Source organism: Pseudochaenichthys georgianus, chromosome 9, assembly GCF_902827115.2.
Source record: "Pseudochaenichthys georgianus chromosome 9, fPseGeo1.2, whole genome shotgun sequence".
In the NCBI taxonomy this organism is placed as follows: Eukaryota; Metazoa; Chordata; class Actinopteri; order Perciformes; family Channichthyidae; genus Pseudochaenichthys; species Pseudochaenichthys georgianus.
Genome location: NC_047511.1, coordinates 41,734,808 through 41,762,783, shown reverse-complemented (window position 1 = coordinate 41,762,783; position 27,976 = coordinate 41,734,808). Strand labels below are relative to the sequence as shown.

Genomic DNA, 27,976 nt, shown 5'->3' with positions numbered 1-27,976 from the left:
TAGAAATAAAGAACAATACATTAAATCATCCTATATCTCTATATGGAAACTTGGAGCCCTCAATCATAAAATGGTTCATCAACAGTCAGTGGTGAACGTATAACTCAGAAAATCAGTATGACAAAAACATTAAACATATTGTCCACTTATGTTGATTAAGAGTTCACTTAAAGGAGACATGTCATGGCCATTTCCACTGATCATAATTCCATTGTTGAGGTCTACTAGAATAGATTTATATTGTGCAATTTTCCAAACTCACATTGGTTTCTCATACAGCATCTCTGTAAACTACGTGTATTCACTGAATATCACTCTCTGCCTTTAACGGCTCGTTGTAGTTCCAGCCCCCACCCTCCCTGTGAGCCCAGTGTGCTCTGATTGGTTGGGATGTTGTGAATCGCGCTGAACTCTGTGGAGGTGTTGTTTCCTTGTTTAGCGATACACAGCGAAACACAGCCAAACTCATCCTGAGCACACACAAACTCACAGTGGAAGTAAAAACAATAAGTGTGGCTTGATATTGAGTAAGAAAAAGGTTGATAAACGCAGTGAGAATGGGTCTGCAGAGAGAATTTCGCCGCAATCCCAACTGTCTGTTATCAGCCTGCAGCCAGGGAGGAGAAATCAGCAGAGCTGCCTGCACTCTGTGTGTGTGTGTGTGTGTGTGTGTGTGTGTGTGTGTGTGTGTGTGTGTGTGTGTGTGTGTGTGTGTGTGTGTGTGTGTGTGTGTGTGTGTGTGTGTGTGTGTGTGTGTGTGTGAGGAAGTCCGTGGATTGGTCAATTTGGACCAATCAGCGGGGGCTTAACGTAACGGCTACGCGGACGTAACGTAACGGCTCCACGGATTGGTCCATGTAGTTCCGGGTACGTGCTTACGTAATCTCGTACCCGGAAGAATCAAATGGATGATAACATTTCACCAACGTTGTATTTTCTGTGTTAGAGTTTTACTCGCTACAGGATGTACTTTGAGGGTTTTGACTGCAGACCGTTTACATGCATACAAATCTTCATAACGCACAAGGGGACGGGTAATAACCATAAAAGCATGTGACCTTTAAGTCTTATATGAATGTTGTGCGACAATGTTAATTCAGTCAGACAGATTTTTCTCATGTGTGAACTGTCATAAGACTTATTCATTGTCCTCTCCATCAGCTTCTTTTTCCATGTGTTCAACTGAGCTGATGATTGGAGGCTCTGCCTCTCTGTTATCCTCAGTTTGAATTTCATTATGCTGTGAGGACTGACGACCAACACACTTATGTCTTTTGAAATAACCATGCCATTTGAATCTGTTGTCACAAACATTGCAGCTGTATATTTCCTCTCCTGTGTGGACTCTCACGTGTGTCTTTAAACCTCTACTCTGTGAAAAACCTTTCTTACAGACTGAGCATCTGTATGGTTTCTCTCCTGTGTGGACTCTCATGTGTGTCTTTAAACCTCCACTCTGTGAAAAAGGTTTCTTACATACTGAGCATCTGTATGGTTTCTCTCCTGTGTGGACTCTCATGTGTGTCTTTAAACCTCCACTCTGTGAAAAATGTTTCTTACAGACTGAGCATCTGTATGGTCTCTCTCTTGTGTGGATTTTCATGTGTTTTTTTAAACCGTCACTAAATGCAAAATATTTGGTACAAAATGAGCAGCTAAAGGGTTTCTCTCCTGTGTGGATTTTCGTGTGTTCTTTTAAACTTCCACTCTGTGAAAAATATTTTTTACAGACTGAGCATCTGTATGGTTTCTCTCCTGTGTGGATTCTCATGTGTTTTTTCAAACTTTGACTCAATGCAAAATATTTGGTACAAACTGAGCAGCTAAAGGGTTTCTCTCCTGTGTGGATTCTCATGTGTCGCTGAATATTGCTTCTATATGTAAAAGATTTCGTACACACGGAGCAGCCAAATTGTTTCTTTACAGCACTACAGCTTGAATCACTGACAGATTCTTGTCTATTTTTCAGTGATTTTGAACCTGACGCAGGTTCTTTGGTCTCCTTCCAATCAGCACTGTGTTCAGTGTCAGGTTCAGAAGAGTCTCCAGTCTCATCCTCAGTCTTTGGTTGTAAACTGCTTTCTGGATCTGAGTTATTGGCTGGTTCTGGTCCTCGACAATCATCTCCATCAGCTTCTGTTTCCATGTGTTCAGTTTGTCTTTGATGACGCTGTGAGGACTGAGGTTTCTCTTTATCATCTTCACTCTTCACAGGGTCAGGAGTGAAAGTGGACTTGGTGATATCAGCCTCCTCCAGCTCCTGAAGCTGCTCTCCCTCCTGACTGATCCTGACTTCCTCCTGTTCCTGCTTAATGTGTGGGGGGGGCTCTGGGTCCTCCTGGTCCAGACTGGTGCTCCACTCCTGGTGGTCAGGGAGAAGCTCTTCTTTAACCACCTCCAGCAGCTGGACATCTGCAGAAAACAGTCAGAAATAAGTGTTAGCATTTAAAAATCTAATCTCCATTACAATGGGAGACATTTTGCAGCCCTAATTAATGCCTTTGTTTGTATACTTTCATATTATCTTTCTTAGTCCCACCCATTGTGTATTTTTGTTTTCTCAATTCACCTTCTGTAGCCCAGCCCCTTTCCACTTCCAGTTTAGCACTAGTTGCAATGCAAACAAGGAATTGTATTTGGCATCGTTCACAGATGCACTACGCCTATAGACTGAAAATACTCTGTTACAAATGAAAATCTTGCATTCAAACCTTATTTTAGTAAAAGTACGCAAGTATTAACAGAAAAATGTACAGCACCTTCTCATGTAAAAGTAATGATACTGCAATAACATTTCCGCGGGGGGAAAACGCAACATCTTGCAAGAAACAGCATCTGAGGGCTTCTCAACATTTAAAGGTCCCATGTCATGCTTTTCTGGTTATTACCCGTCCCCTTGTGTATTATGTAGCTTGTTATGCATGTAAACGGTCTGCAGAGTCACAAACCCTCAAAGTAAACCCCGTTGCGAGTAAAACTCTAACACAGAAAAGGCCTGTCTATGCTGCCCCAGAACGCCTCGTTGGAGATTTCTCTTTTCTTCCTGGTACCAAGTGACATAACAATGACCCAAATGGACCCATTGATCCAAATGTACCAATCCGGAGGCATTACATTACGTCCGCGGAGCCATTACGGTAAGTCCGCGGTTTGGTCCAAATTGACCAATCGGCGGACTTCCTCACACACACACTCAATCTTTTCGCAGCTCCGCGGATTTCGCAGCCTGAGACGGCGGGACGCGGCGAGGCTGTGAGTCTGTGTGTGAGCAGCAGCGAGCCTCACAATGTCCTGCCACCACGGCACCCAGACCCCACGCAGAATTCTCATCTGTTTGTCATTACTGGTGTCATTTTCTGGTTGCTAACAAACGCCATTGTAACACATAATCTCTACTGTAACGGTGGTGGAACAGAGTGGGCGAGCTGACCAATCAGAGCACAGTGAGGGGACAGGAGCTCCAACAAGCCGTGTAGGACAGAGAGTGAATACACATACTATACAGAGATGCTGTATGAGAGACCAATGTGAGTTTGGAAAATTGCATAATGTAAATCTATTCTAGTAGACCTCAACAATGGAATTATGATCAGTAGAAATGGCCATGACATGGGACCTTTAACACACTATGAATGTATCATACCCACTTAACGGGAAGAAACTCAGCTATCAGACAATATTAACCATTTTTAGCTAAACAAAACACAAGGGTAATAACAAAGGCTCTGAAGTAGCCCTGAGCAAAAGAATGCTAACGCACTTAGCACAGAACTAATGGTAAAATACCCTTATTACTTATCGGATCTGGACAAACAAGATATCAGCTAGCAAGCTGAGATTCCACAGATTCTATAAATATAAGTATCATCACTGAGCACCAGGGGAAGCAAACCCAGACATCACACCACATAGCTTTACGGAGCAAACACGGGAAATATGACTTACCTTTTGCTGTTTCTGATCAAAAGTTGTGTTCAATGGCATTAAAATGATAAAAAAAAACGCTGCTGAAGGTTAATCCAATGTGTCTGTGTCACTTTGAAATGATTACTGATAACCCATCACCATATTTATGTCAATAACGGAGGTTTCATATTAGCTGCTGCAAGAGTGTATGACAGCTTCCGGTTTTGGGCATTCTGGCTACTCATTCCCCAATGAGTAATGCTTAGATGAATTTTAGGAACTTCCCCTCGATTCTATTTGCTCTAACGGTTAAAAAGAGGTGTCAATCATCAAAATCGACCAAGGGGGGCCGGAGATATGGAAAATCCACCCAAATGACCCCAGAAGTGGGCTTTTTTCCCCAAACCTCTAAAAAAAAAAAGGTAAAATGTCACTTGTTTTGCATCAATCTTGATACAGGGTACCTATATGTTATAGTTTGGATTCCGAAAGCTTTTAGTCTACTATCCCATCATTCAAGGGTGGTTTTCACTATAAGTAATGTTTTTTTTTTTTTTTTACAATAGGCGCATTCACACCGCAGTACTTTTCCCACAAAGGTTCATGAGAACTTACTCTTTAGTTCTCATGAACTAAGTACAGATCGTGTTCACACCGGAATAAGTTCCTGGGGGAAGGGTTAGGCAAATGAAGCCGCTGACGTCACTTCTTCTTCTGCTTTGAGTTTACTGGCAGGCCGCAAATAACTTCATGGCGTATACTGCCACCCAAAGTCCCCGGAGTTGGGGACTGGCCAGCCAATCAGACATCGGAACCTTTTTCTCCCACGAAAGTACCTGCTCTCTAGCAGGGACGGAAAAGGGGGTAGAAAGGTTCTGATGAACTAATTTTAGTTCTGACACTAGCGTTCACACTGGTGTGAACGCGACATTTCTGAACTATATCGGAACTAAAGTGGGAAAAGTACTGCGGTATGAATGCGCCATATGTTCAATCTGAATTTACTTTCAAATAAAAACAAATTCTATATTGATTCTGACTTTTCTACATCCAACTCACAGGTTTATCATTGCTTTGAGAACAAAGATTATTAATTTACTCCTTTTAGAAGTGAAGTTATGGTCTATTTGCTCTGGGAATGTCATTTTCGAGCCTGAGACCTGGGAAACAGGCTTAGGGCTTAACCGGTTAAAGGAGATCCATTACAGTACCTTTCATTAATCAGAATGTTCGAAAATACAATATTAGATTAAACTGACAATTACAAAGACAGGCTGTTCTTTCAAGAGCAGTATACACAAGGCCAAGCTTAAGACTTGGTAAAAGGTTGCCAATACATGGATTAAAAAAATGGCAAGACTGCTCCAAGAGAACTATGGACATCAACTCTCACAGCAGCTTGTTTGGACAAAATGTTGAACTGGAATGCCATCAAGAGTGAAGATAGAAAAGCACTGCATTCTTATGCTATCTTTCTTCGTGGATGTTGCAACACAATGGAAGATGTTGAGTTTTTGGATTAAATTAATAGCACATCAAACATGAGATATGTGATCAGGAAACTCCCATTTAAACTTAGGGAAAAGTGGAGAACAACTGCATATGCATACTATGAACACAAGACAAGAGCAAAGTTTCCAATATTGGTCGACTTACTTGAAAAGCATGAACGCATTGCATCAGACCCCATGTTTGGAGACATACAGGATGTCATGCCAAAAAGGGATTTTAAAGTGTACAAATCACCCAGCAATAAGCCTGCTCATGGTTATAAGGGAAGTAGTCGTGTTACTGTGCCCAAGAGTCAGTGAGGAGCAAAAATATTTCCAAAACATCAAATCAGACCATAAAGGCATTACTGTTCAGAAGCGCCTCTAAAACATGTAACATGAACAAAAAATCTCACAATGAAAAGATTGACTGCTTAAAAACACAAGGAATTTGCTTTGGCTGTCTAACGAAAGGACATCTAAGCAAATATTGTCAGAAAATAATGAAATGTGAAGTTTGTTCAATGAAACATCCAACAATATTGCACATCTACAAGAAAAGGATTGAACAAAAAGACAACTGATAAATACACCCAAGCAGCTTCTGTAAGTAGTGCATTAGTCTCTTTAAATGGCAGAGACCACACTGGGGCCGGTGATCAACAAACCCTACCAATTATCCCAGTTCAAATAAGTTGTCAAACTCGAAACAGACTGTGCAGACTTATGCATTTATGGATCAGGGAAGCACTGCACGTTTTTGTACTCAAGCCCTTCAACAAGATGTGCATGCCAAGGCCAAGAGAACAAAAATCGTCTTAAAATAAATAAGGAGAAGGAGAAAATGATTGACACATCCTTTATCAAAGGTCTTGAAATGAGTTGCATCGAAGGCAATGATTTTTATCAGCTGCCTAAAGTATACACACAAGAAGAAATTCCTGCTGGAAAAGAGCACATTCCCACTCAAGAGATCATAAATAAATGGAAATATCTAAGAGAAATTAAGTTGCCTGAATTGGATTGTGAAATTGGGTTGCTTATAAGAACAAATGCAACAAAGCTAATGGAGCCGTGGAAAATAATAAACAGTCAAAATGGAGGACCCTTTGCTGTTAACCTGTTAAGCCCCAAGCCTGTTTTTCAGGCCTCAGGCTCGAAAATGACATTCCCAGAATAAATTACCATAACTTCACTTCTAAAAAGGGGTAAATTAATAATCTTTTTTCTAAAAGCAATGATAAACCTGTGAGTTGGATGTAGAAAAGTCAGAATCAACATAGAATTGTTTCATTTTAAAGTAAATTCAGATTGAACATAGTAAAAAAAAAAATGTAAATTATAGTGTCCGTCCAAAAGAAAAACATTACTTATTACTTAGTGAAAACCACCCTTGAATGATGGGATAGTAGACTAAAAGCTTTAGGAATCCAAACTATAACATATCATAAGTACCCTGTATCAAGATTGATGCAAAACAAGTGACATTTGACATTTTTAGAGGTCATTTGGGTGGATTTGCCGTTTCTCTGGAACCCATTGGTCGATTTTGGTGATTGACACCTCTGTTGATCCGTTAGAGCCAATAGAATCGAAGGGGAAGTTCCACATACACGTTAACATTGAGGAGTTGGGGTGATGCACAGCAAGTCGAAACCTATGTTATGCTCTGAAAACAGAAACCTAGGCTCAAACTAGTAAATATGAAGATGGATAATTAGTAATCATTTCAAAGTGATAGACACATTGGATTAACCTTCAGCAGCGTTTTTATTGTTTTAATGCCATTGAACACAACTTTTGATCAGAACAACAGATAAGGTAAGAATATCTATGCGTTTCCTCCGTGAAGCTACGTATTGTGAAGTCTGTTTTCGCTTCCCCTGTCGCGAGTTCGGATCGCTCAGTGATGATACTTATATTTCTGGAATCTGTGGAATATCAGCTTGCTAATCGATGTCTTGTTTATGCAGATACGATAAGTATTAAGGGTATTTAAGCCCTGAGCTTTGTGCAAAGTGCGATAGCATTTTTCCGCTCTGACTCATTTAGACGCTTCTTGTGAGGTTTGTGTTTTGTTTCGGTAAAAATTGTTCATATCGTCAGTTAGCTGAGTTTCTGAGTGAGTATGGAACATTAATGGTTTCATAAATGTTAAGCCCTGAGACAGTTTCGTAAAAAAAAACAGGTTAAGACAGTCCTAGGTTGGGTTGTAAATGGACTGAATCAGGAAACCACTGAATCTGAGAATACTTCATGTGCTGTTGTTATGAATGATGAATATAAAACATTCTTGGAGGCTGTGATAGCAAAAGGTCACGCTCAGCTACTGCCCCAAGAGCAGCTCAAACCTGAGAGTGGAAAGGTGTGGTGCATACCACTAGGCCTGTCGCGATAATCAATAAATTGACTTATCGTACGATAAATAAAAATGGACTCGATAACTTTTCTGAGCTCGATAAATTGCCGTTTACATGCGTGTTTGTTTACATAAGGATGTGACCGGCATTTTAGCCAGGCGCGCTGTGAGGGGCGGGGCTCACACACAGCCCATGACACAGCCAGGTCAGGACACTCCGCGTGCAGCAGCCAAATTAATAATATGGAGACAAGCAGGAGACAACGTGTGACTTACTCGAGGGGAATTTGAAGTTAAATGGAAGTGGTTGCGAAACCTAATACCACATATTTTGGATTCAAGCCAAATCAACGAGGCGGACCTATGGACTTCAATGAGCCGGGCGGTGTGTCACATTTGTTTTAAAAAAGGTAGCAACAAAAGCTAGCAATACGACCAACCTTAAACTGCACCTGAAACACAACCAACCCATTCCGTTTTCCCAGCTGGGAGCAAACATGGCAGCTGGAGATGGAGAGCCCCCGCCTTCCCGACAGTTTACAATCAAAGATGCATTTGCCCGACAATGCAAACATGCTGGTGTTCCTTGCTCGAAATCTTTGGAATACAGATTTGGATATGGCCTGTTGACGCATCTGGGTCTTTGTATTGACAGTGGACTGTATACTTGACTGTTGTTTTAAGGAGGTCTTTTTTTGCTTGTGAGACAGTGTGTGCTCATTTGTATTTATTTATATATATCAGGGATGTAACGATATACTGAATATCGCGGTAAACAAATGGCTCAATACCGTCGTGAGACTGACAAAATCTACCGCGATATTACATGGTTCATTCCTCACCTTATTGGAAAAAACTGTACTGTTTTTGTTTGAACAGCAGAGGGCGCCATAATACCAGTCAAGAAGACAGACTCCCATCATCCTTTGCGTGCAAGCAAGCGTGCTCTCACTCAGACCTAGCAAGAAGATGGAGAACGAAGTTGTAGACGAATGTGTTGACCAACAACTAAATAAAGAATGTGAAATTGAGGATGCTCCATTGAGTTTTAAAGCTGATGTGTGGCAGCATTTCGGTTTTCCCGTTTCAATAAATGACAATGGTGAAAAGCAAACTGACAAACGCAAAACTATTTGCAAATCCTCCCGGGCAACGGTCAACTACAATTCTGGAAATACATCGAACATGAGAAGTAATTTGTCAAATCGCCACCCAGAAAAGCTCCGACCACAACAACCTACTGTGAGAAAAAAGCGTAAGCCGGGCCAACTGACTCTGAAAGAAGTATTTGGAGCCCCACTTCCCCCTAACAGTCCAAGAGCTGAGGAAATAACAAGATGCATCGGTGAGTACATGGCCAAAGACTTAAGGCTGTTTTCTGTGGTCGACAACGGTGGATTTAGGAGGTTAGTTAACACGCTGGAGCCCAAGTATGCCATTCCATCACGGCCCTACTTTAGTCGAACAGTGCTACCAGCTCTGTCCAAACAGACAAAAGCTAAAGTGACACATAGCCTCAAAGAAGCAGAGGGCATCTCAATAACCACAGATGGGTGGACCTCACGAGCTACACAGAGCTATATTACAGTCACAGCTCATGCTATGACCAGCGAATGGGAAATGAAAAGTTTTGCCTTACAGACGCGGCCTCTTTTCACATCACACACTGGACTCAACATAGCTGAGGTGTTAAAATCTGCTATTTTGGAGTGGGGACTCAACATGACGAGCAACAACAATCAAGGCATTGCTGTCGTAACAGACAACGCACAGAATATGGATGTAGCGGTGAGAGAGGCTGGATTTTCCCCTCACATAAAGTGTTTAGCACACACTTTAAACCTCTCGTCAAAAGCGGGTTTGAACGTAAACCGGGCAAGCCGTCTGCTTGGTAGAGTGAGGCGTGTAGCTGCGTTTTTTCACCGCAGTTCAACTGCAACAGCTGTGCTGGCCACAAAACAGGGAATGTTAAACCTGCCAGCGCATAAACTGATCATGGATGTGGTCACAAGATGGAGCAGCTCGCTTGACATGCTCGAGCGCTACCTGGAGCAACAACAAGCAATCGCTGCAACGCTACTGAGTGCTGAAGTCAGGCGCAACGCACGCGAGATAGACACTCTGGAACCAGTTCACATCACGGACGCCGAGGACATGGTTCGGCTTCTCTCACCGCTTAAAAAAGCAACCACCGTGCTGTGCGATGAGTCTCAACCTACAGTCTCTCTCATTGTGCCCCTCAAGCACATGATAGAACAAAGCATGGCACAGTGCGATGAGGACTCCTCCACCATCGCCCAAATGAAGAGAGCCATACTGAAGGACTTCACAGACAGATACCAAGGGGAGCAAAACAAGTTTCTGCAAGAAAGCACTGCGTTGGAACCCCGGTTCCGGAGCTTGCAGCAGCTAAATGACAGTCAAAGGGAGGAAGTTTTCGACAGGCTAAAGTTGAAAGCCACACAGATGCAGAACCAGGTACATATTTAAATATTCTATGTAACTTGTACAGATAAAGTATAAGTTGTGTGTATGTATCTGTTGTTTTTGTGAAAAGAAAGATAAGACATTTAGGACGTTCTTTTTCTACCCCTGCTTGCTTGCACAGAACCATAGTGAAACAGAAGGGGAAAGAGCAGCTGTGCCGCACACAGCACATGACGCTGATAAGGAACAATCTCCTCCTTCCAAAAAGACAGCACTCGAAGATCTCCTTGGGGAGTCTTTCAGTAAAGAAGTGCCATGCGCACAGCACAACGCTGGTATCGAGGCTGAAATTGACTTGTACCGCAAAGCGACCTCCATCTTACTCTCTGACTGTCCTCTCAAGTGGTCGAGAGACAGTGCAAAGCTTTACCCACTACTGTCACCCATGGCCAAAGCATATCTCTCTGTCCCAGCCACGTCAGTACCAAGTGAGAGTTTTTTCCACAGCAGGGGATATTGTAAACGCCCAAAGATCCCAGCTTCTACCTGGAAATGTGGACATGCTCATCTTCCTGAAAAAAAACATGTCTGATTAGTGAGAGTGAGTTAGTGAGTTTGAGTTGAGTTGCTTGAAATTTATTTGTATTCTATTGCAGGGTCTGATTATTGAATTTCCTTTTTTATTTGCACAAAGAAAATGTCTACTTTGTTAGTAGTATGTAAAAAAACACTGGTTTGTTCTTGTTCCAGTCTGTTACTGTCACTTTGTTTTTGACACGTTAAATGTACTACTATACTAAAATGCTATGCAAATCAGGTTTATTATTTAATTAAAAAAATTATTTCAAGTAAAAAAAAAAAAGAAATCTAAAAAATGTTCCCCTTTATTTTTCAATATCGCGATAAATACCGTACCGTGGACTTGTTATTGCGATATTATCGTACCGTGAGTATTTAATACCGTTACATCCCTAATATATATATATATATATAAATATGAGAGAGAGAGCTCTGTTTTCCAGCATGAGTCTATTTAATTGATTGATTGTTTTGGTTGTGAGAGATTTTAATTAATTTGTTATAATTAAATGTATTTGTTTAATTTATTATATATAATTTATATATTTGAATATTATTTCACATTTCATTTGCAATGTTGATTGTTCAATAAAAAGTTATGTTTGAAAGGATGTACTTGAATTATTATTATATATTATCATTATGTCAGTGGTCTAAAATGGTCTTACAACAGTGCCGACAATATTATCGTTTATCGCAATAATTTACGGGAAAATGTATCGTCCAAAAAAATTCATTATCGTGACAGGCCTATGTATGACCCACTTGAATTTCTTTCACCATTTATCTTCACTGCAAAGCATGTCCTACAAGAGTTGTGCAAACTCAAATTTGTGGGTGGGACGAAGAAATCCCGGAGGCTCAAGAAACAGTGGCAAAGATGGCTCGTGGGATTAAAGCAGATAGAAAGCTTCAAGAGTGATCGATGTATCAAACCAAAGAATTATGGACAAATTAAATCTGGACAACTGCACAATTTCAGTGATGCAAGCGAGATTGGATATGGTGTTGTCACCTACCTTACATCACAGTGGAAATACATCAACACTAAACTGAATCCAGCAGATTGTGCATCACGGGAATTGACAGCAGAATCGTTCTTGAAATGTGAGACTTGGATACACGGGCCATTGTTTCTGAAAAAACCTGAGGACAAATGGCCTGAGTTTCAGGACGCACTTAAAGTGGTCAATGACAGCTATCCTGATGATCCAGAGGTGAAGAAGGAAAATATTCAAGGTGAACCTAACCATTGCAACCGACCTAAATGCCACAAGCAAGCTAGTGCATCACTACTCTGACTGGAGGAAACTGAAAAGAGCAGTTGCATGTAGGGCTGTACCCGAATATCCGAATATGCGTTCGTTGGCGTATTATTCATGTTTCAATTTCGTTATTCGGATATTTGTTTTTTTTAATCAATCAAATTGAATAGATTGAAATCTTCCAATCAACGTAAGAGCTTGTGCATCTTCGGGGGGTGCCAACACTTAACCATAAACGTTATTGTTTTCTTTCTCCGTCTTTATATGTAGATATGACTTTTCTCCGTTAATCTCTGTCACGTTGTTTCCATAGCAACAAGAACTTCCTGTCAACAGCGCTAACTCTCCTTCAAAATAAAAGCATGTCCATAAAAATAGGAAGCCAAGCCAAATTACACTTAAGACATATACAACTGCAACGAAAGTAACACAATGCAATATCATTTTCAATTTAAAAGAACACAAATTGGGTTCTATACATTAACAAATAACTATAAAACAACAATACTGTAGAATAACTAAATGAATGCCGTGAATAAACCGAAATACAGGTGTTTAAGCGGTTCGCTGCTGATTACTAAGTACGCACGCACGTGTACGAGAATGAACTGGTAAAGGTTGGAGGAAGGCTAAATAAAATGGCAATGCCTGAGGAAGCAATGCACCCAATCATTCTTCGAAAACCCCACCATGTCTCTAAAACCATACTTCGCGATATTCATCAACAAGTTGGTCACAGTGGAAGGATTCATGTTATCTAGGTTAAGGCGAGACACCCCAGGTGAATAGGGTAATTTTTTTTTTACTTAAAGGTATCAGCTAGAAATTTATCCAGTTAATTACTTACAATAAGGCAATTGTCTTTTGTATTACAAGTTTTCTGAAATAGCATGTTTAAATATGCAAATTATCCATTATCTCATTAAATATGCACATATTTTAACACATTTCAGGAATCGAAATCTGAACTTTGGATATAGCCAGATTCAAAATTCTTGTTTCATTTTGTAGTCATATTAGTATCTAAGGCTTTTACAGAAGGGATATTGGATATCTCTTTTTATCACTCCATAAATCAGAAAATACTGTCAACAGCCCTAAAATATCCATTTTCGCCATGTGTATACAATGTTGTATAATTCAGGCTATGAATTATATATGAACAAACCCTTCTGTAAAAGCCTTCATAATATTGATAGTAGACACCAATAGACACTATCGCGGGCAGCGATTTTTATATAGCCCAGAATTTTATAAATAGTATTCAGATTACTTTTGGAATACTTTCTTTTTCCATAACAGATGGGTATGTTTTGGTGCACAGGAGACACTTATTTTACTGTTTTCATGGCTTATCAAGAACTCAAAGACAACATCTAGGTGTCATTCTGGACAGCTCTCATCTGCACCCCACATAAAAAACATCACCCATACTGCATTCTTTGTATGTCTTAAAACCTTTCCTTGGAATATGTTATGAATTGTAAGGTGTCCTTGGGTGCTTTGAAAGGCGCCCCTAAATAGAATGAATTATCATTATTATCTGAAACGATGTAATAACTTTTAAAACTGTTTCCAGTTACTTGCCCCATGATGCATTCAGCAGCAGCAGGCCATTCACTTTGATTTGATCCCGTTATGAAATGTCATAATTTCGACAATAAAGAAATGCTACATAAACGTTATCTTGCACATTTTATCTAACCATCTCCGTTTCTAACTTTCAATATATTTTAAAAGATCTCTCTCTCTCTCTCATCTGCGTGCGGGGGCGGGGCCTCACAGACACGCTGCAGCGCTGTGCAGAGTGCAGTGTGCACACAGTTCTGCCGGTAATGAATATTACATTTTGTGAGGAAACCTTTCCACCAATAATTCCAATAAGTATTTCAAAATGTATTCACTTCAGGTTTACGAAAGTAACTGGAATCAGATTACTCGTTTTTCAAATGGAACGCCAGCTGAATACAGTTAGCCTACTTGATTTTTGTATTCTGATTACGTAACGCCGTTATGTATTCCGTTACAACCCAACCCTGCTTCTAGGCTACTGTCCCGCAGCTCCAGCCTCTCTGTTGGACTCTGTAGCAGCGGGGCTACTGCTGTGGTGCGGAGCGCATTAACCAGACTCTTCACAACGAAGGATCACTTCTTCTTCAGGGGAGGGAAGGTTTCGCAGTATGCAGTCTACTGTCCCTCAGCTGCTGCTGTTGGACTCCGGTACCTTACTCACGAGACGTTGTAAACAAAGAAATGGGTGGGGGGCGAACGCAGTAACCTCTCCGCCAACGCCACAGTCACCCCCGTCGTGCGGGCCGGATGAGAATGTCTGGCGGGGCGGATGTGGCCCGCGGGCCGCCAGTTGGTGGTCACTGCTACTGAAGTTGAAATTTCGAACTCAGAGTAGGAGAAAAAACTCATTTTGAGAAAACGACCTTTAAAGATGGCAGTGAGGCGCTAGCTAAACCCTCCTGTTCTTTGGATGACAGCTTGCGCATCGACGCACTCCGTGAGGTATTTCATGTTCGGGGTCATTTTTTTTTGTATAACCTTGCTTCGTGCAAGTGACAATTGTTGTCGTCTTCTCTGTGAACGTTTTTTTCGCCGTTCTTTTGGCATTTTGAGATTTCAATTTCTAGCTGAAAGCTAACCAGGAAGTGTTTTAGCACACCACGTGACGCATCTGAACGAATCACGTTGTCAGAAATTGACACCAGCCAATGAGATTTCGTTTCTTGGTTTAAGACCCCTTTGTGCTTTCACGATTGGTCGCTGATACAAAGGAAATGACCATATTTGGATCCGATGAGATTGTGCAGGAGAGACACAGCTTTCCAGCGATACCTCTGTTGACATGGTGCACACAGCGGTCGCGGTACTTTATGTTACGTTAGAATGCTAACTTTTGGTGAATTTGGGAGAAATCTACAGACGCAAATAGACAAACTATAGTAAAATAAACACTTAAGTGTATTTTGTACGTTTTCCTTCCAAAAGCCTGAAAGAAAACATGTTATGGAATCAAAATAGCACAAAATCTCAAAATTGACCAGTACTTGAAAAACGATGTTTTTGCCTGCCGTGTCTCGCCTTAAGACAAAAATACTGTGCCAATGCATTAGCCAGAAAAATAATATTTGAGTGTATCTCAATGTCGAGGAAAGCTGCTCCAGAGCCACTATTTCAAGGATACTACGTCATCGAGTGCCGCCGAATTACTGTTCCAATGTCCAGGATACTTGGAATTCTACCGAGGCCAGCATCAGACCAAAACTCAGGGCAGCGAAGGCAAAACCAGACAACACACAACTTAGCTTTTGGTAGCCAAAACGACAAATACGTCTTACCTTTGCTGTTTTCTGATCAAAAGTTGTGATCAATGGCATTAAAACGCTGCTGCAGGTTAATCCAATGTGTCTGTGTCACTTTGAAATGATTACTGATAATCTATCATTATATCTATGGCTATAACCTAGTTTTTAGTTTTCAGTGCATAACATAGCTTTTGGTTTGGGCAAGCTGCGTGTGCATCACTCTCACGGTAACGTGTAGGTGGCTTTATGAACCCCCCCCCCCCTCGATTCTATTGGCTCTCACGGTTAAAAAGAGGGGTCAATCATCAAAATGGACCGAATGGGGTCAGAGATATGGCAAATCAGCCCAAATGACCCCAGAAGTGTTTTGTTTTTGCTAAACCTCTAAAAAGGTCAAATGTCACTTGTTTTGCATCAATCTTGGTACAGGGTACTTATATGTTATAATTTGGATTCCTAAAGCTTTTATTCTACTATCCCATCATTCAAGGGTGATATTCACAATAAGTAAGTTTTTGTTTTTGGACGGACACTATAATTTACATGTTCAATCTGAATTTACTTTAAAATGAAAAAAATCTATATTGATTCTGACTTTTCTACATCCAACTCACAGGTTTATCTTTTTTTTTTGTATGATTTATTTATGAGATTTTGAGCACAACATACATAAAATACACCTCCTACATGGAGTGAGATTGATACACAGTTGAATATTGTGGAACAAGGTATCAACAAAGACAGTTTACCCCCAACTCCGAAACGAATAGAGTATTTAATCTTCTCCAGTTTCATAAAATGAAGGGCATCCTTTATCCATTAAAAATGAGAGGGGGGGCAAGGGCCTTTCCACCGCAGCAGAATGGCACGTCTTGCTAACAATGTGAGAAAGGCAACAAGCTCAGCAAAATAGGACGGCAGTGAGAGGCCAGTGGGTAGGACACCAAACAGGGCGAGTAATGGTGAGGGTCGGATATTGGCAGATGTGATGACTGAGAGGGAGTCAAAAACACAAGCCCAGAAAGGAGCAAGGGTGGGGCAATACCAGAACATATGACTGAGATTGGCTGGTCCTTGATGACATTTGTCAGTTTGGGTCAATGTCAGGGTAGATATGAGCTAACCTACATTTAGACCAGTGAACTTTGTGGACCACTTTGCACTGTAAAACTCCATGGCGAGCACAGATAGACGATGAGTGGACCCACCTCAGAGCATGCTCCCAGATGGCAGGGTCTATATCCTCACCAAGCTCCTCAGACCAAGCATTACGCAAAGAATCAGAGGTTGTTAACTGATTTTTGAGAAGAGTATTATACAGTATGGAAATTGAACCTTTGCGATTAGGGTTAATATCAAGTATTGTATCAACAAGAGTAGAAGGAGGGAGGGCAGGGAAGCCAGGAAAATGATTGCGAACAAAATTGCGGACTTGCAAATATCTAAAGAAATGAGTGCGCTGCAAATTGAAAGCTTGAGTTAGCTGGTCGAAGGAAGCAAATATGCCACTGATGTAAAGCTGTTTTATTGAAACAATCCCTAGGTCTTTCCAGATCAAAAAAGCCCTGTCAATGACTGATGGAGTAAACAGAGGGTTAGAATGTACTGGGGCAGAGACAGGTGTTATCTGTAGCCCAAAGTGCCGCCTGAACTGATTCCAGATTTGAAGGCAGCTTTTCACTACAACACTCCTGGAGTGTGAAGTTGGTGACGATGTTGGGGGGAGGCACAGCAGGGACAACAGAGAAGAGGGACAACATAAGGCTTCTTCAACCTGCAGCCATGATGGAGGCTGGCTGCTGGTGTGACACCAGTACAATATTGTTCTAATGTTTGCAGCCCAATAGTAAAGCAAGAAGTTGGGTAGAGCAAGGCCACCCAACTGTTTAGGCTTTTGTAAAATGTCTTTTTTGATTCTAGGGCTGCTTTTGTTCCAAATAAATAGTGAGATTACGCTATCAAGAGAGTGGAAAAAGTGTTTGGGGAGGAAAATAGGTATACACTGGAATAGATATAAGAACTTGGGCAGCACATTCATTTTAATACAATTTATACGACCAGCGAGAGACAGAGGCAAGAGTGACCAACGATGGATGTCTTGGGACACCCTAGCTAAGAGAAGGGAAAAGTTACATTCAAATAGTTCTGAATAGTTTTTAGTTACACATACACCCAAATATTTAAAGTGCTCCAGCAATGTTCTGAATGGTAACTCGGAGAGGGGATGGGCTATGGCTGCCGCATTAACTGTCACAAGTTGCACTTTAACTTTTATCCATGTATTTTTTCTTTTTATGTTTATTTTATTAGCTTTTCTTTTTAATGACTGATTTTAAATGCCATTTTCTTAATGTCTTTCGTTTTTTGTAAAGCACTTGGAATTGCCTTGTGTTGAAAAGTGCTATATAAATAAACTTGCCTTGCCTTTTATGCAGATTCAATTTATAACCTGAGATTTGCCCAAATTCTTTCAACACGGTCAGTACAATAGGGATATATTTGTCTGGGCTAGAAAGAAAGACCAGGAGGTCATCGGCATACAGGGATAGTTTATGTTCTATGCCACCTCTTGAGATGCCCAACATCTGACTGGCCCTAAGAGCTACTACTAGAGGTTCAATGACAATGGCAAAAAGTAATGAAGAGAGTGGACAGCCCTGTCGGGTACCACGGTTGAGGGCGAAATAGTCAGAGTAGTCATTATGTGTGCGAACACAAGCAAGGGGGGATGTATACAGTGGGAGAAGTTTCTCCGTGGCGGTGGGCCTGTTCTCATCACATAGCACTCTCCTATCCTGCAGCCTGCCCCAGAGTTCTGTTTTAGCCCCCCTTCTTTTTGCCCTGTACATGCTCACATTGGGCCGCTTAATTAGCCAATTTGAGGGTGTCTTGTCCCATTGTTATGCAGATGATATCCAGATATATTTCTCTTTCAAACCGGTCAAAATGTAAACACCCTGATCACATGTCTGTCTGCAATTGAGGAGTGGATGTCAAGCAACTTTCTACAGCTCAATGCATCAAAAACGGAAGTCTTGATCTTAGTGGCTGAGAGCATCGCCTCCAAGGTAGCAAGCAGTGTTTCCGCCAGGGGGGCATCTTGCCGTCATTTGACAGCCTTATTCCGCTCGGGACGCCCTGAACTCGAGCCGAGGGCGTCCAAAAATATTAATAATTCGAGAGAAGAGCGAGAGTTTTTATCGCTTGAAATAAAGAAAAGGAAAAAGGACAAGGACATCCCTCTGTTGGAGGGGCAAAGAAGTCTGGTGGGATTCTTTTCGGAGTATTGAAGATCGTTTCCCCGACATCGGCGGTGCCTGCTAGAGGACAACACGGAACGTGCGTGATTTGGACGCGATGAGCGGTGCTAGCTGGCCTCGCAGCGGCGAAACTGAGGCTTAGTGGTAAACTGAGGTAACATGAAGAGCCGTTTGGGAGCTGAAACAGCCGGCGCTTTAAGAGAGCCGAGCCAAATGATCCGGCTCACTAACATAAAAAGACAGTATCTATAAGGGACGGCTTATAGATACGCTCTCGGGGTGGACGCCCTCTCAGCCCTGGTCTGGCGGAGACACTGGTAGCAAGTCACCTGGGTTCATTTAGTGGTAACATAAGGGCAAACATAAAAAATCCTTGGTGTAACTTTCGATCAGTCTGGCTACTAGACAAACACATAGAACTCCCGACCCGTACCTGTTTTTTCCATCTCAGGAACATTGCCAAGCTCAGGGGGGTTCTATCCAATCAGAAATGGAGATGGCTATCCATGCCTTTGTTTCATCCCGGCTTGATTATTGCAATGCTCTTTTTTCCTGCCTCAACAAAACATCAATAAACCGGTTACAACAGGTCCAAAATGCAGCAGCCAGATTCCTCACTCGGTCCAAAAAAAAACATGGCACATCACAGTCCACCTGGAGGTGATTTGGGTGGAAATGGGGGTTTTACCGGGGTTTTTATTGCTCATGGATTATCAGAAATCATTTCAAAGGGACACAAACACATTGGATTAACCTATGGATTAACTTCAGCAGCGCTGTTATCGTTTTAATGCCATTGAAGACCACTTTTGACCAGACTACGACACAGGTGAGCCATGTTAGCGTTTTTAGCTACTTGGCGCCACATGTTTTGATGTCTGTTCTTGTTATTATCTCCACGACTTCGTATCATTGAGTGATAATGTCTGCACTAGTGTTGTCACGATACCAACATTTTGGTTTCGATACCAAGTCAAGAATTGCGATTCCGATTCTTTTTCGATTAAAAAAAAAGGGAAACAGTCTTAAATGTAATTATTGTGCTTTATTTCACACCAGAACCATAACACAAACGTTTAAACAATGAGAACAATAAATAAAATAAATGACTAGAATTTGTATTAAATACAATTAAGCATCATCTATAAACAACTTTTTTGTTTTCCGCTTCTGGCGTCTTTTTTGTCAACAAGCCGAGGCGCAGCGGCAGTTGCACTCCCACTTGCAGCCATGCTTCTCGCTTTCTCACATGCTCTGGCAGCTAGCGCGTGCATGACAGAGGGGAGGGACTGCAGTGCAGGGAGTGGAAGCAGAGCGCTGAACACACACGGCTCTTAGTAAAATAGCGCTTTCTCACCGGAGTACTTTTCCCCGTCATTCTTAAAGTACCGATACTAATGAAACTGAGGAATCGTAACGTTTTTAACGGCAGGGTATCGCGGTACCTTTCAAGTATCGGTACACCGTGCAACACTAGTCTGCACCCATCGATTCTGTGTCATCTCACGATGTGAAACGATGGGTTGGATGTGCAGCAAAGATAAATAATAAGGTTTTGTCAGTGAATTTCGGTGCAGTCATCTGTTAGCATTTTTTGCTCGTTGCTAATTCAGAGGCTCAGCGTTTGTTTTTTAATTAAAATGATCAGTTAGATGAGTTTCTTCCCGTTACATGGATATAAAACATTCATAGTTTATTAAATGAACATGCCCTCAGGCACTGTTTCCTGCAAGATGTTGCGGGAGGGCCCCGGTAACGGGGTCTGTCGGGCTTAACAGGTTATGGGTGGTAACACAAGCAATTTATCTAAACATCTTGTAAAAGTCCACCACATTCAGACGGAAAAATGCACCGCTTTCGACTGTCTTCCTGGTAGATCTGTAGCCCCATCCACGAGTAACATTTCCAAGTCAGGTATGTTATCTATACATTAATCTTCCTCCAGAAGAACCGTTGGGCCTTTTGCAGCATACCTGTATGCCCCACCTGTGTTGGTCTGTACTACTGTATTTTTGCAGTAAATTTGTTTGTTTTTTACAGTTCTGTAAATTCACATTATTTACAATTTGTTTAGTTAATTACCTTTTCTTTCCTTTCTCAAAAGAACCGATCGTATCGTTAAAGGACCGGATCGATAATCGGTATCAATAAAAGTAGTAGTACCGTTAAAACCTTACCAATACCCATCCCTAATAACAAACTAGATCAAACGTTAATGCCCTGGCAGTGGCAAATAGCTTTGGTTTTATATTTTATTACATTAATGTTTTTTGAGATTTAGAAGAAATATTTTAAATGCTACTCTGTAAAGGGAATAGGCCTACTACTGTTAATAATAACCTTATTTGTTTAAAATAAAAGTAAGCAATACATTACTTTGGAATTTTGTGCATAACAATGCAATTAATCCCAGAAAATCATTTGATTAATCATGATTCAAATGTGTAATCGTTGCCCGGCACTAATAAATAGTCAGAAGTGTTACCAAAGAGTTTAAAGGTCCCATGCCATGGCCATTTCTACTCATCATAATTCCATTGTTGAGGTATACTAAAATAAATGTGTGCAATTTTTCAAACTCACATTAGTTTCTCTTACAGCATTTCTGTATATTATGTGTATTCACTCTGTCCTAAACGGCTTGTTGGAGCTCCTGCCCCCCCCCCCCCCTCCCTGTGAGCCCAGTGTGCTCTGATTGGTCGGGACGTTGCGAGGCTCGCTGCTCAGTCAACTGGTGTGGTTTCCGGGTCGGCGATACAGCGAGACAGCGCAAAACTCATCCTGAGCACACACAAACACTCACAGCCGAAGTAAAAACAATAAGTGTGGCTTGATATTGACTAAGAAAAAAGGTTTATAAATGCTGTGAGAATGAGTCTGCGGAGAGCATTTCTCCGCGATCCCAACTCATCTATTACCAACCAGGGAGCTCTATGCAAGTCAATGGGACTAGCTGTTGGTTGAAAATGTACGCCAAAGGTCCTGGTGTGTGAGGAGCTCCGCGGATTGGTCCATTTTGGTTCCGGGAACAAATGGAAAAAGATAAATCTCCAACGAGGCGTTCTGGGGTAGCATAGACAGGTATTTTCTGTGTTAGAGTTTTACTCGCTACAGGGTGTACTTTGAGGGTTGTTGACTCTGCAGACCGTTTACTAGTGCTGTAGCGACACGTCGACTTCAAAATATCGTCAACGACATATTTCCTCGTCGATGCATCGCCACACACACGTGGGTCACCCAAAACAACAACAAGCAGTTCACAATCGCACTTTAAACACTATGGAGACTAGGGCTGTGCAATTTAATCGATCTTGCGAAATATATCGATATTTAGTTTTCAGAGAAAGTATCGATATTTCAGCCGCGGGTATCGATACATTAAGTCTGATAACTGTGTTCGTTATCCTCGCGTCCAGGAGAGAAGCTTTAAAAATGAGACTAATTGAGTCTCTGAGAATGTTCAAATGTATACTTTAATTAATAAAAAGCGCGGTAATGTTACAAGCAGAAGATGGTTCAGTCAGAAAAACAGCTGTGTTCTGGCTCTCGTGAGCGAAGGGAAGAGAGCGAGCTCCACCTTTCCAGCTGTTAAATATCCTCTGCTGAATCCTCCCTGTGGGCCGGTTGGCGCTGCTGGGGATCGGCCCTCCACGTCTCCAATGTTCGTTGTTGCGCATTACAGAGGATTCAGACATTGCACATTAAATATATAACTAAACACACCTTTTCTCCTCCTTATCTCTTTCATGACTTTTCATTTAATACATTTTAAACGCTGTAATCAATACTCCAAAAATACCTAACGGCGGGTATCATTTCCGGTAGTTCCGAATGTTGTCTCATGCTACCCACGTCTGTAAACAAACGTAATCAAATAAACTGTACCTTCATTTAATATTCAGCAATAATAATATCTCGACGTCTATAGTTGTAGTGTTGAAATCAGTAGGTTTCGGTGTGCAACACTCCGTGTCATATCGCTACTAAATTCACCTCTATTGGAAATTGTATATTAGCCACATGCTAAATGCTAACCGGAGATGAAGGATTTTCAGAATAAAAGCTCAACAACTGGTTGTGCACAACAACTTCTGGTTTTTCAGTATAAAACAGCATTTAAACTGACGGTATGTTTATGGTACTTTATGCCATCAAAACATTGATTTTAATTTCTAACAAGTCCCATTCAAATCCCCCGTGTTCCGCCACCTGCTGCACCTTTTCATTCTCCATTGTCCATCGTGATACTGCACTTTACAGCTAGAGTTTGCACTGTTTCAATAAATGAAACTAATTTTCTCACCACATCTTTTGATTCATTTTGTCCAGCATTTGCAAGCTGGAGACTCTCTGTCAGAGCCATATATTGTATAATTGATGCTTTCAGTCAATGGAACACTCACAAGATGTCACCAAAATCCCACTGTCCCTTTAAAATCTTTCAGAAAATGATATAAGTGTATCGAATTATATCGAATCGTATTGAATCGTATCGTTGGCTGAATATCGTGATATATATCGTATCGTTGGCTGAATATCGTGTATCGTATCGTATCGTGAGATTAGTGTATCGCCACAGCCCTAATGGAGACTGAAACGGCTACCACCTCCTCCTCACAGGATTGCGCACGAAGCCCCGCAAAAAGCCCCCAAACAAAAACATCTCGCCCTAGGTCTTCAAAAGCATGGGAATACTTTAAATTTAGTCCAAAACGCAAAGGCATTGTTATTTGCAGTCTTTGCCATATGGAGTTGGCATACCACACTAGCACAACAGCGATGTTGGATCATTTAAAGTGGAGGCATCCCCTTGTCTCTCGTGGAGGGAAAAACGGTGAGTAAGTACTAACTTTGGCTAAATTAATTCCACGTTTGTGTAGTGCAGTGGTTCTCAAAGTGGGGGGCGCAGACGCATGACAGGGGGGGGGCGCGAGAGACCAAGGGGAAAAATGGTCAGTGGGTCTCAAATGTTTTGGTCACCATTAATGTAAACAATTATTTCCGAGGCACACGTTTATATGATCATTATAGTTATAAGAAAATAAGAGAATAAATTAAAAACAGGTATGAAATACTATATGACATTAAAAAAGAATAAAGTTTAAAAGGGGAGTGATTTGTAAAATATCCATAAAGAAATAGTAAATCTGTTACAATTCTGTTTCAAATGGGTGTTGTGAGATGTACAGTATCCATATATCTCTTCATTTTGCTCTCAAAGTGCACCAGATTGATGCTTTTAACTTCAATATTTAAAAATCTTCCCTATGTGAGGTCCACACACCACCTATACAAATAGCACTTTACCCCTGCTTACACCTATATGCCGTGAGCTGATTATCGAGCCTTCATTGTAACAATCGCGGGTACATTGTGTATATGCATGGGGGTTGTTGCAGTAGAAAATTCCGGTAACCGGTACATTAATGGGAAACCCTAAATGTTTGAGCACCCTCTATGAAACGTCAAGCTACCCCACAGCACCCCCAAAATAAATTCCTGGCGCCGCCACTGAGCCTGACTATTTGTGTTGGGGGGGGCCCGACTTTTTTTTTTTCTCCAAAGGGGGGGCCTGACAGAAAAAGTTTGAGAACCACTGGTGTAGTGTGTTGTGCAGCTTGAGTTCTGTGCACTTCGGTAGTGCTAACTATCTTATAGCTCTCTGTTGCGGCTTTCACACCAGCGCTTTTCAGTTTCTAGCTCCGAGCGGGAGCTTTTCTGGTTCAGCTCCGGTTTCCCTTTTCAGCTCCCGCTCTGTGCACACCGCCCACTGGCGCCCCAGAGCTGCGTCATGACGTCACCGTTTACATCGCTGATTTGCCCCCCAACGGCAGCTCACAACAACAACAACAACTGCGTCGGGTCGATGATCGTGTTGCTTTTAATCACACGAAGCCAGAATAAATTGAATAACGACTTCTCCAACCTTATACTTTGCTCCAGAGTGCCGTGGTTCATTGTTTATTAATGTGTTTCTGCAGCATTTACCGACCGCTGCAGTGCTGGCTGCTCTTCCACAGGAGTTTATTCTCCCGTTAGCTCCCGGTTAGCTCACACTGCAGCGGCCGCTCTAAAGTATTCACTGTCCGACTCACACAAGCAGCTGATGCATATCCCCAGCTCCCCTTAGCCTAAGTGAATGTGTGTCAGTCTGAATTGACACTGTTTGGTATCACAACGCTGTTATGAAAGTTTCTCTGGTATCAAACGGGTGATGTTAGCATAGCAACCGAAGCTAAACTGACTACTTGCATCCGATAGCTGCAATAATACAAAACAACACGTCTGCCTCTCTCCACAATGATCGATAACAGCGAACGGATGGTCAAAGTAAGGCACAAATAAACAGAATCACACGAAGCCTGGTTAGTGTTGCCTGACTTTATAAAGTGTGTTTATAGGCACTACTGCTTGTAGGCAGGCATGACAGTCGACCCATGGGAGGTGGGTTTAGTTTCCTGCACGCCTCGACGTAAGCGACGTCGCCTCTTAGCTCCAAAGCTCTTGCCTCTGGACCGACAATTTTTTGGAGCTAGAAATGAAGCGGATTCCGGAGCTAAGAGCCGGCGCAGCTCCGGTGTGAACTGGAAAACCCGGCGCTTTTCAGGCTCTAGCTCCGAGCCGGAGCTGAAAAGGCGCTGGTGTGAAAGGGGCATGTGCGGTTTGTTCGTGCTTGGTTGGTTAGTAGTTAATGTTAGCTACCTAGCTAGCGGCGCCAGCTGTGTGTTAGTTAACGTTTGTCAGAATGTAATGTTGGCTGGAATGGTAGCTAGTTTACGTCTGCAGAACACCGCTATCTAGCCGCTGCTAACCCGGAACGAACAAACTGCACAGAGAGCCAACTCATGTTGTGGTCGTTTACGAGTCAAACATAACATTAGACTAACGTTAGTCAGCTTATAGTATCAATGTATGTCAACTAACGGAGCCAAGCAATGTCCAGGCCAGGGCTGCACGTAAGCTGGTGCGCAGTTGTCATGAATTAAATAATGTTTTTATGAGCATTGAAAACATTAAAATGAGCACCAGCACATCCAAGTGTGATAGGGCTCATATGAGTTGCACTACCAAACATTTTCACTGTGTAGATATAGTACTCTACAAGCTTTTAGATAAACATGAAATGCATTGTTAGACTTAACATTGTTTAAAAAGTAACCACGTTAGCCTTCAAGAAAGCTAATTATACCATAGCACTGCAATGAGTTTAAGAGTAGATTTAATATGCCCCACTGTCATAGCTGTTGTTCCATTGTTCATTGCTGTTGTGTTTTCTAGGACAAAGCAAAGAACCTTGCCGTGCTATCTTGGGAAAGAGGCGCAATGCACTCCACAGAAGGCAGCTGAACTCAGCAAAAGAATCTTGAGAGTAAGTAATTATTTGCTTCCTTTGAGCATCTTTTAGGAGGGAATGGCTGTCCTGATCCCATTTATTGTGTCCTGATTTATTAGCTAGTGTATAGGTGTTTCTTCACTTGGCCTTTTTATTTGTGTCCTTGTTTGGATTGTGTAATAATTAAGCTTCTTACACTGTAAACAACATGGCTCTATGAAAGGTGCTGTGTTATTATTATTATTAATAATAATAATAAATTTGTTTTATCTTACAGGTGATCGTCAAATACATGAGGCCTTTGCCATAGCTGGCAAATAAAAGCTGCCAGAATAGTAGTTAAGAGAGTCAGTTTCATTGTGCATCAGGTTCTGTGTTGGGACTGTTATATTGTGTTAAACACTCAGGAATGTCTGTACTGTGCACGGCGTTTTTTTTTGCACTACATTTTTTTATCTTTTGTAATTTTGTACAGAAGACATTTTTTGTTGGACTGTAAAACAGGCTGGCCTTTTTATTTTGTATAATTTTATATTTCTTATTTTGCTGTGCAATAAAAAAAAAAACTATATTATTAAGAATTTTTTGGTATTTATTTGAGATACATTATGTTTTTTATTAATCGAACAACAGAAAAATAATCTTTAAATTAGTCGACTAATCGATAAAATAATCCCCCGATTAATCGTTTTTAAAATAATCGTTTCCCCCCAGCACTACCGTTTACATGCATAAAAACCTTCATGACACACAAGGGGACGGGTAATAACCAGAAAAGCATGGGAGCTTTAAAGCAGGGGTGTCCAAACTTTTTTCACCGAGGACGCACAGAAACATATACGAAGGGCTGGCCCACTCATAGAGGTGAGGTATATCGCCTCATCAGTTAAGTTATAAGTTAGCAACATATAGGTAAATTAGGCTCAATACATGAATATGTTTTAAGAAAAAAAACCGCCTACATCACAGCTCTCTATATTAGGGTTTCATTTATCTTGTTGGCAGCTCATCCCTTAACACAGAATTCTCAGAGTGATTATAATAAGATGAAATATGAAGGGTCTATTTCAAGCTTGTTATGTAAATAAATTATTAGGCTTTTTTGTATCAACTAAGATTTGCTGGAAAATGTTATCAACATGAATTGACTGAATTTATTTTTAAACACATGAATACTACTGTGATATTTGTACATTTATATTTAAGAAGTACAGTATAAGAAAAGCACACGTTTCATTTGTGGGCCGTATTCCATTATACTTTTCGAATTAGCTGAGGGCCGATTCAAAATGGTCAGCGGGCCGCATTTGGCCCCTGGGCCGTAGTTTGGACACCCATGGTTTAAAGTGTTAATTAAGAGTAGGAACAGACCTGCTCTGTGTATCCGAAGCTGAGGCTGTAAAACAGCGTCCAGTAGTTTCTGCAGTCTCTCGTTCTCCTCTTTGGAAAGAGACAGCTCCTCCTCGTGCTCTACTATCGTTTTTTCAAACAGAGCAAATATATCTTCAACAGCAGCAGTGAGTCGCTGCTTCTTCAACGACAGCAGCATTTGGACTTTACTCATGTTTACTAGATCACATTTTCCTGCAAACTCCGTTAAACACACCGTGTTTCTCTCGATCAAACTCTCAATCCGACTAGTGTTGCTAACGTGTTTCCAGCTAGCATGCTAAGCTAGCTCCTATAGTCCGAGGTAAACGCTCCAGAAAAAAGAGCACCGAGTCCATTCGGAGGTTTATCCAGACACACAGATGATGGATCAGTAGTGCTGGAGCTCACACATGCTTTATCGGGAACACAGAGAGAACCGTAGCGACGAGACGCCTCCTCGATCCAGGTTATCTTCTTCTTCAACTTTAGTTTTTATTGGCGGTTGTAGGTGCATTACCGCCACCAACTGGACTGGAGTGTGGACAAGAGACTAAGCAGAAAACAATAAACAAAAGAAATAAAATAAAGAACCAAAACTCTAGATTATTTTTAAATTAATCAATTTCTCTTAGAAACGTAATAATCTCACAATACATATTGCCTGATGTTTTC

At 41.4% G+C, this 27,976-nt stretch overlaps 1 protein-coding gene across 1 annotated transcript; it reads right to left on the bottom strand.

Moving 5' to 3' along the window:
- Positions 1–651: 651 nt before the first annotated feature.
- Positions 652–27,769, bottom strand: LOC139434504 (zinc finger protein OZF-like). Its single transcript, XM_071204431.1, has 2 exons — positions 27,305–27,769; positions 652–2,412 (listed from the first exon to the last, which is right to left on the bottom strand). The coding sequence occupies exons 1-2, from the start codon at positions 27,495–27,497 to the stop codon at positions 1,139–1,141; spliced, it is 1,467 nt and encodes a 488-aa protein (XP_071060532.1). The 5' UTR covers positions 27,498–27,769; the 3' UTR covers positions 652–1,138.
- Between the last annotated feature and the right edge of the window lie 207 nt (positions 27,770–27,976).

Excerpts from the sequence above, each read along its gene's own strand:
- LOC139434504 (XM_071204431.1), bottom strand. The coding sequence starts at position 27,497 with ATGAGTAAAGTCCAAATGCTGCTGTCGTTGAAGAAGCAGCGACTCACT. Across the intron at positions 2,413-27,304 it reads GCTTCGGATACACAGAGCAG|ATGTCCAGCTGCTGGAGGTG; the intron begins GTCTGTTCCTAC and ends TGTTTTCTGCAG.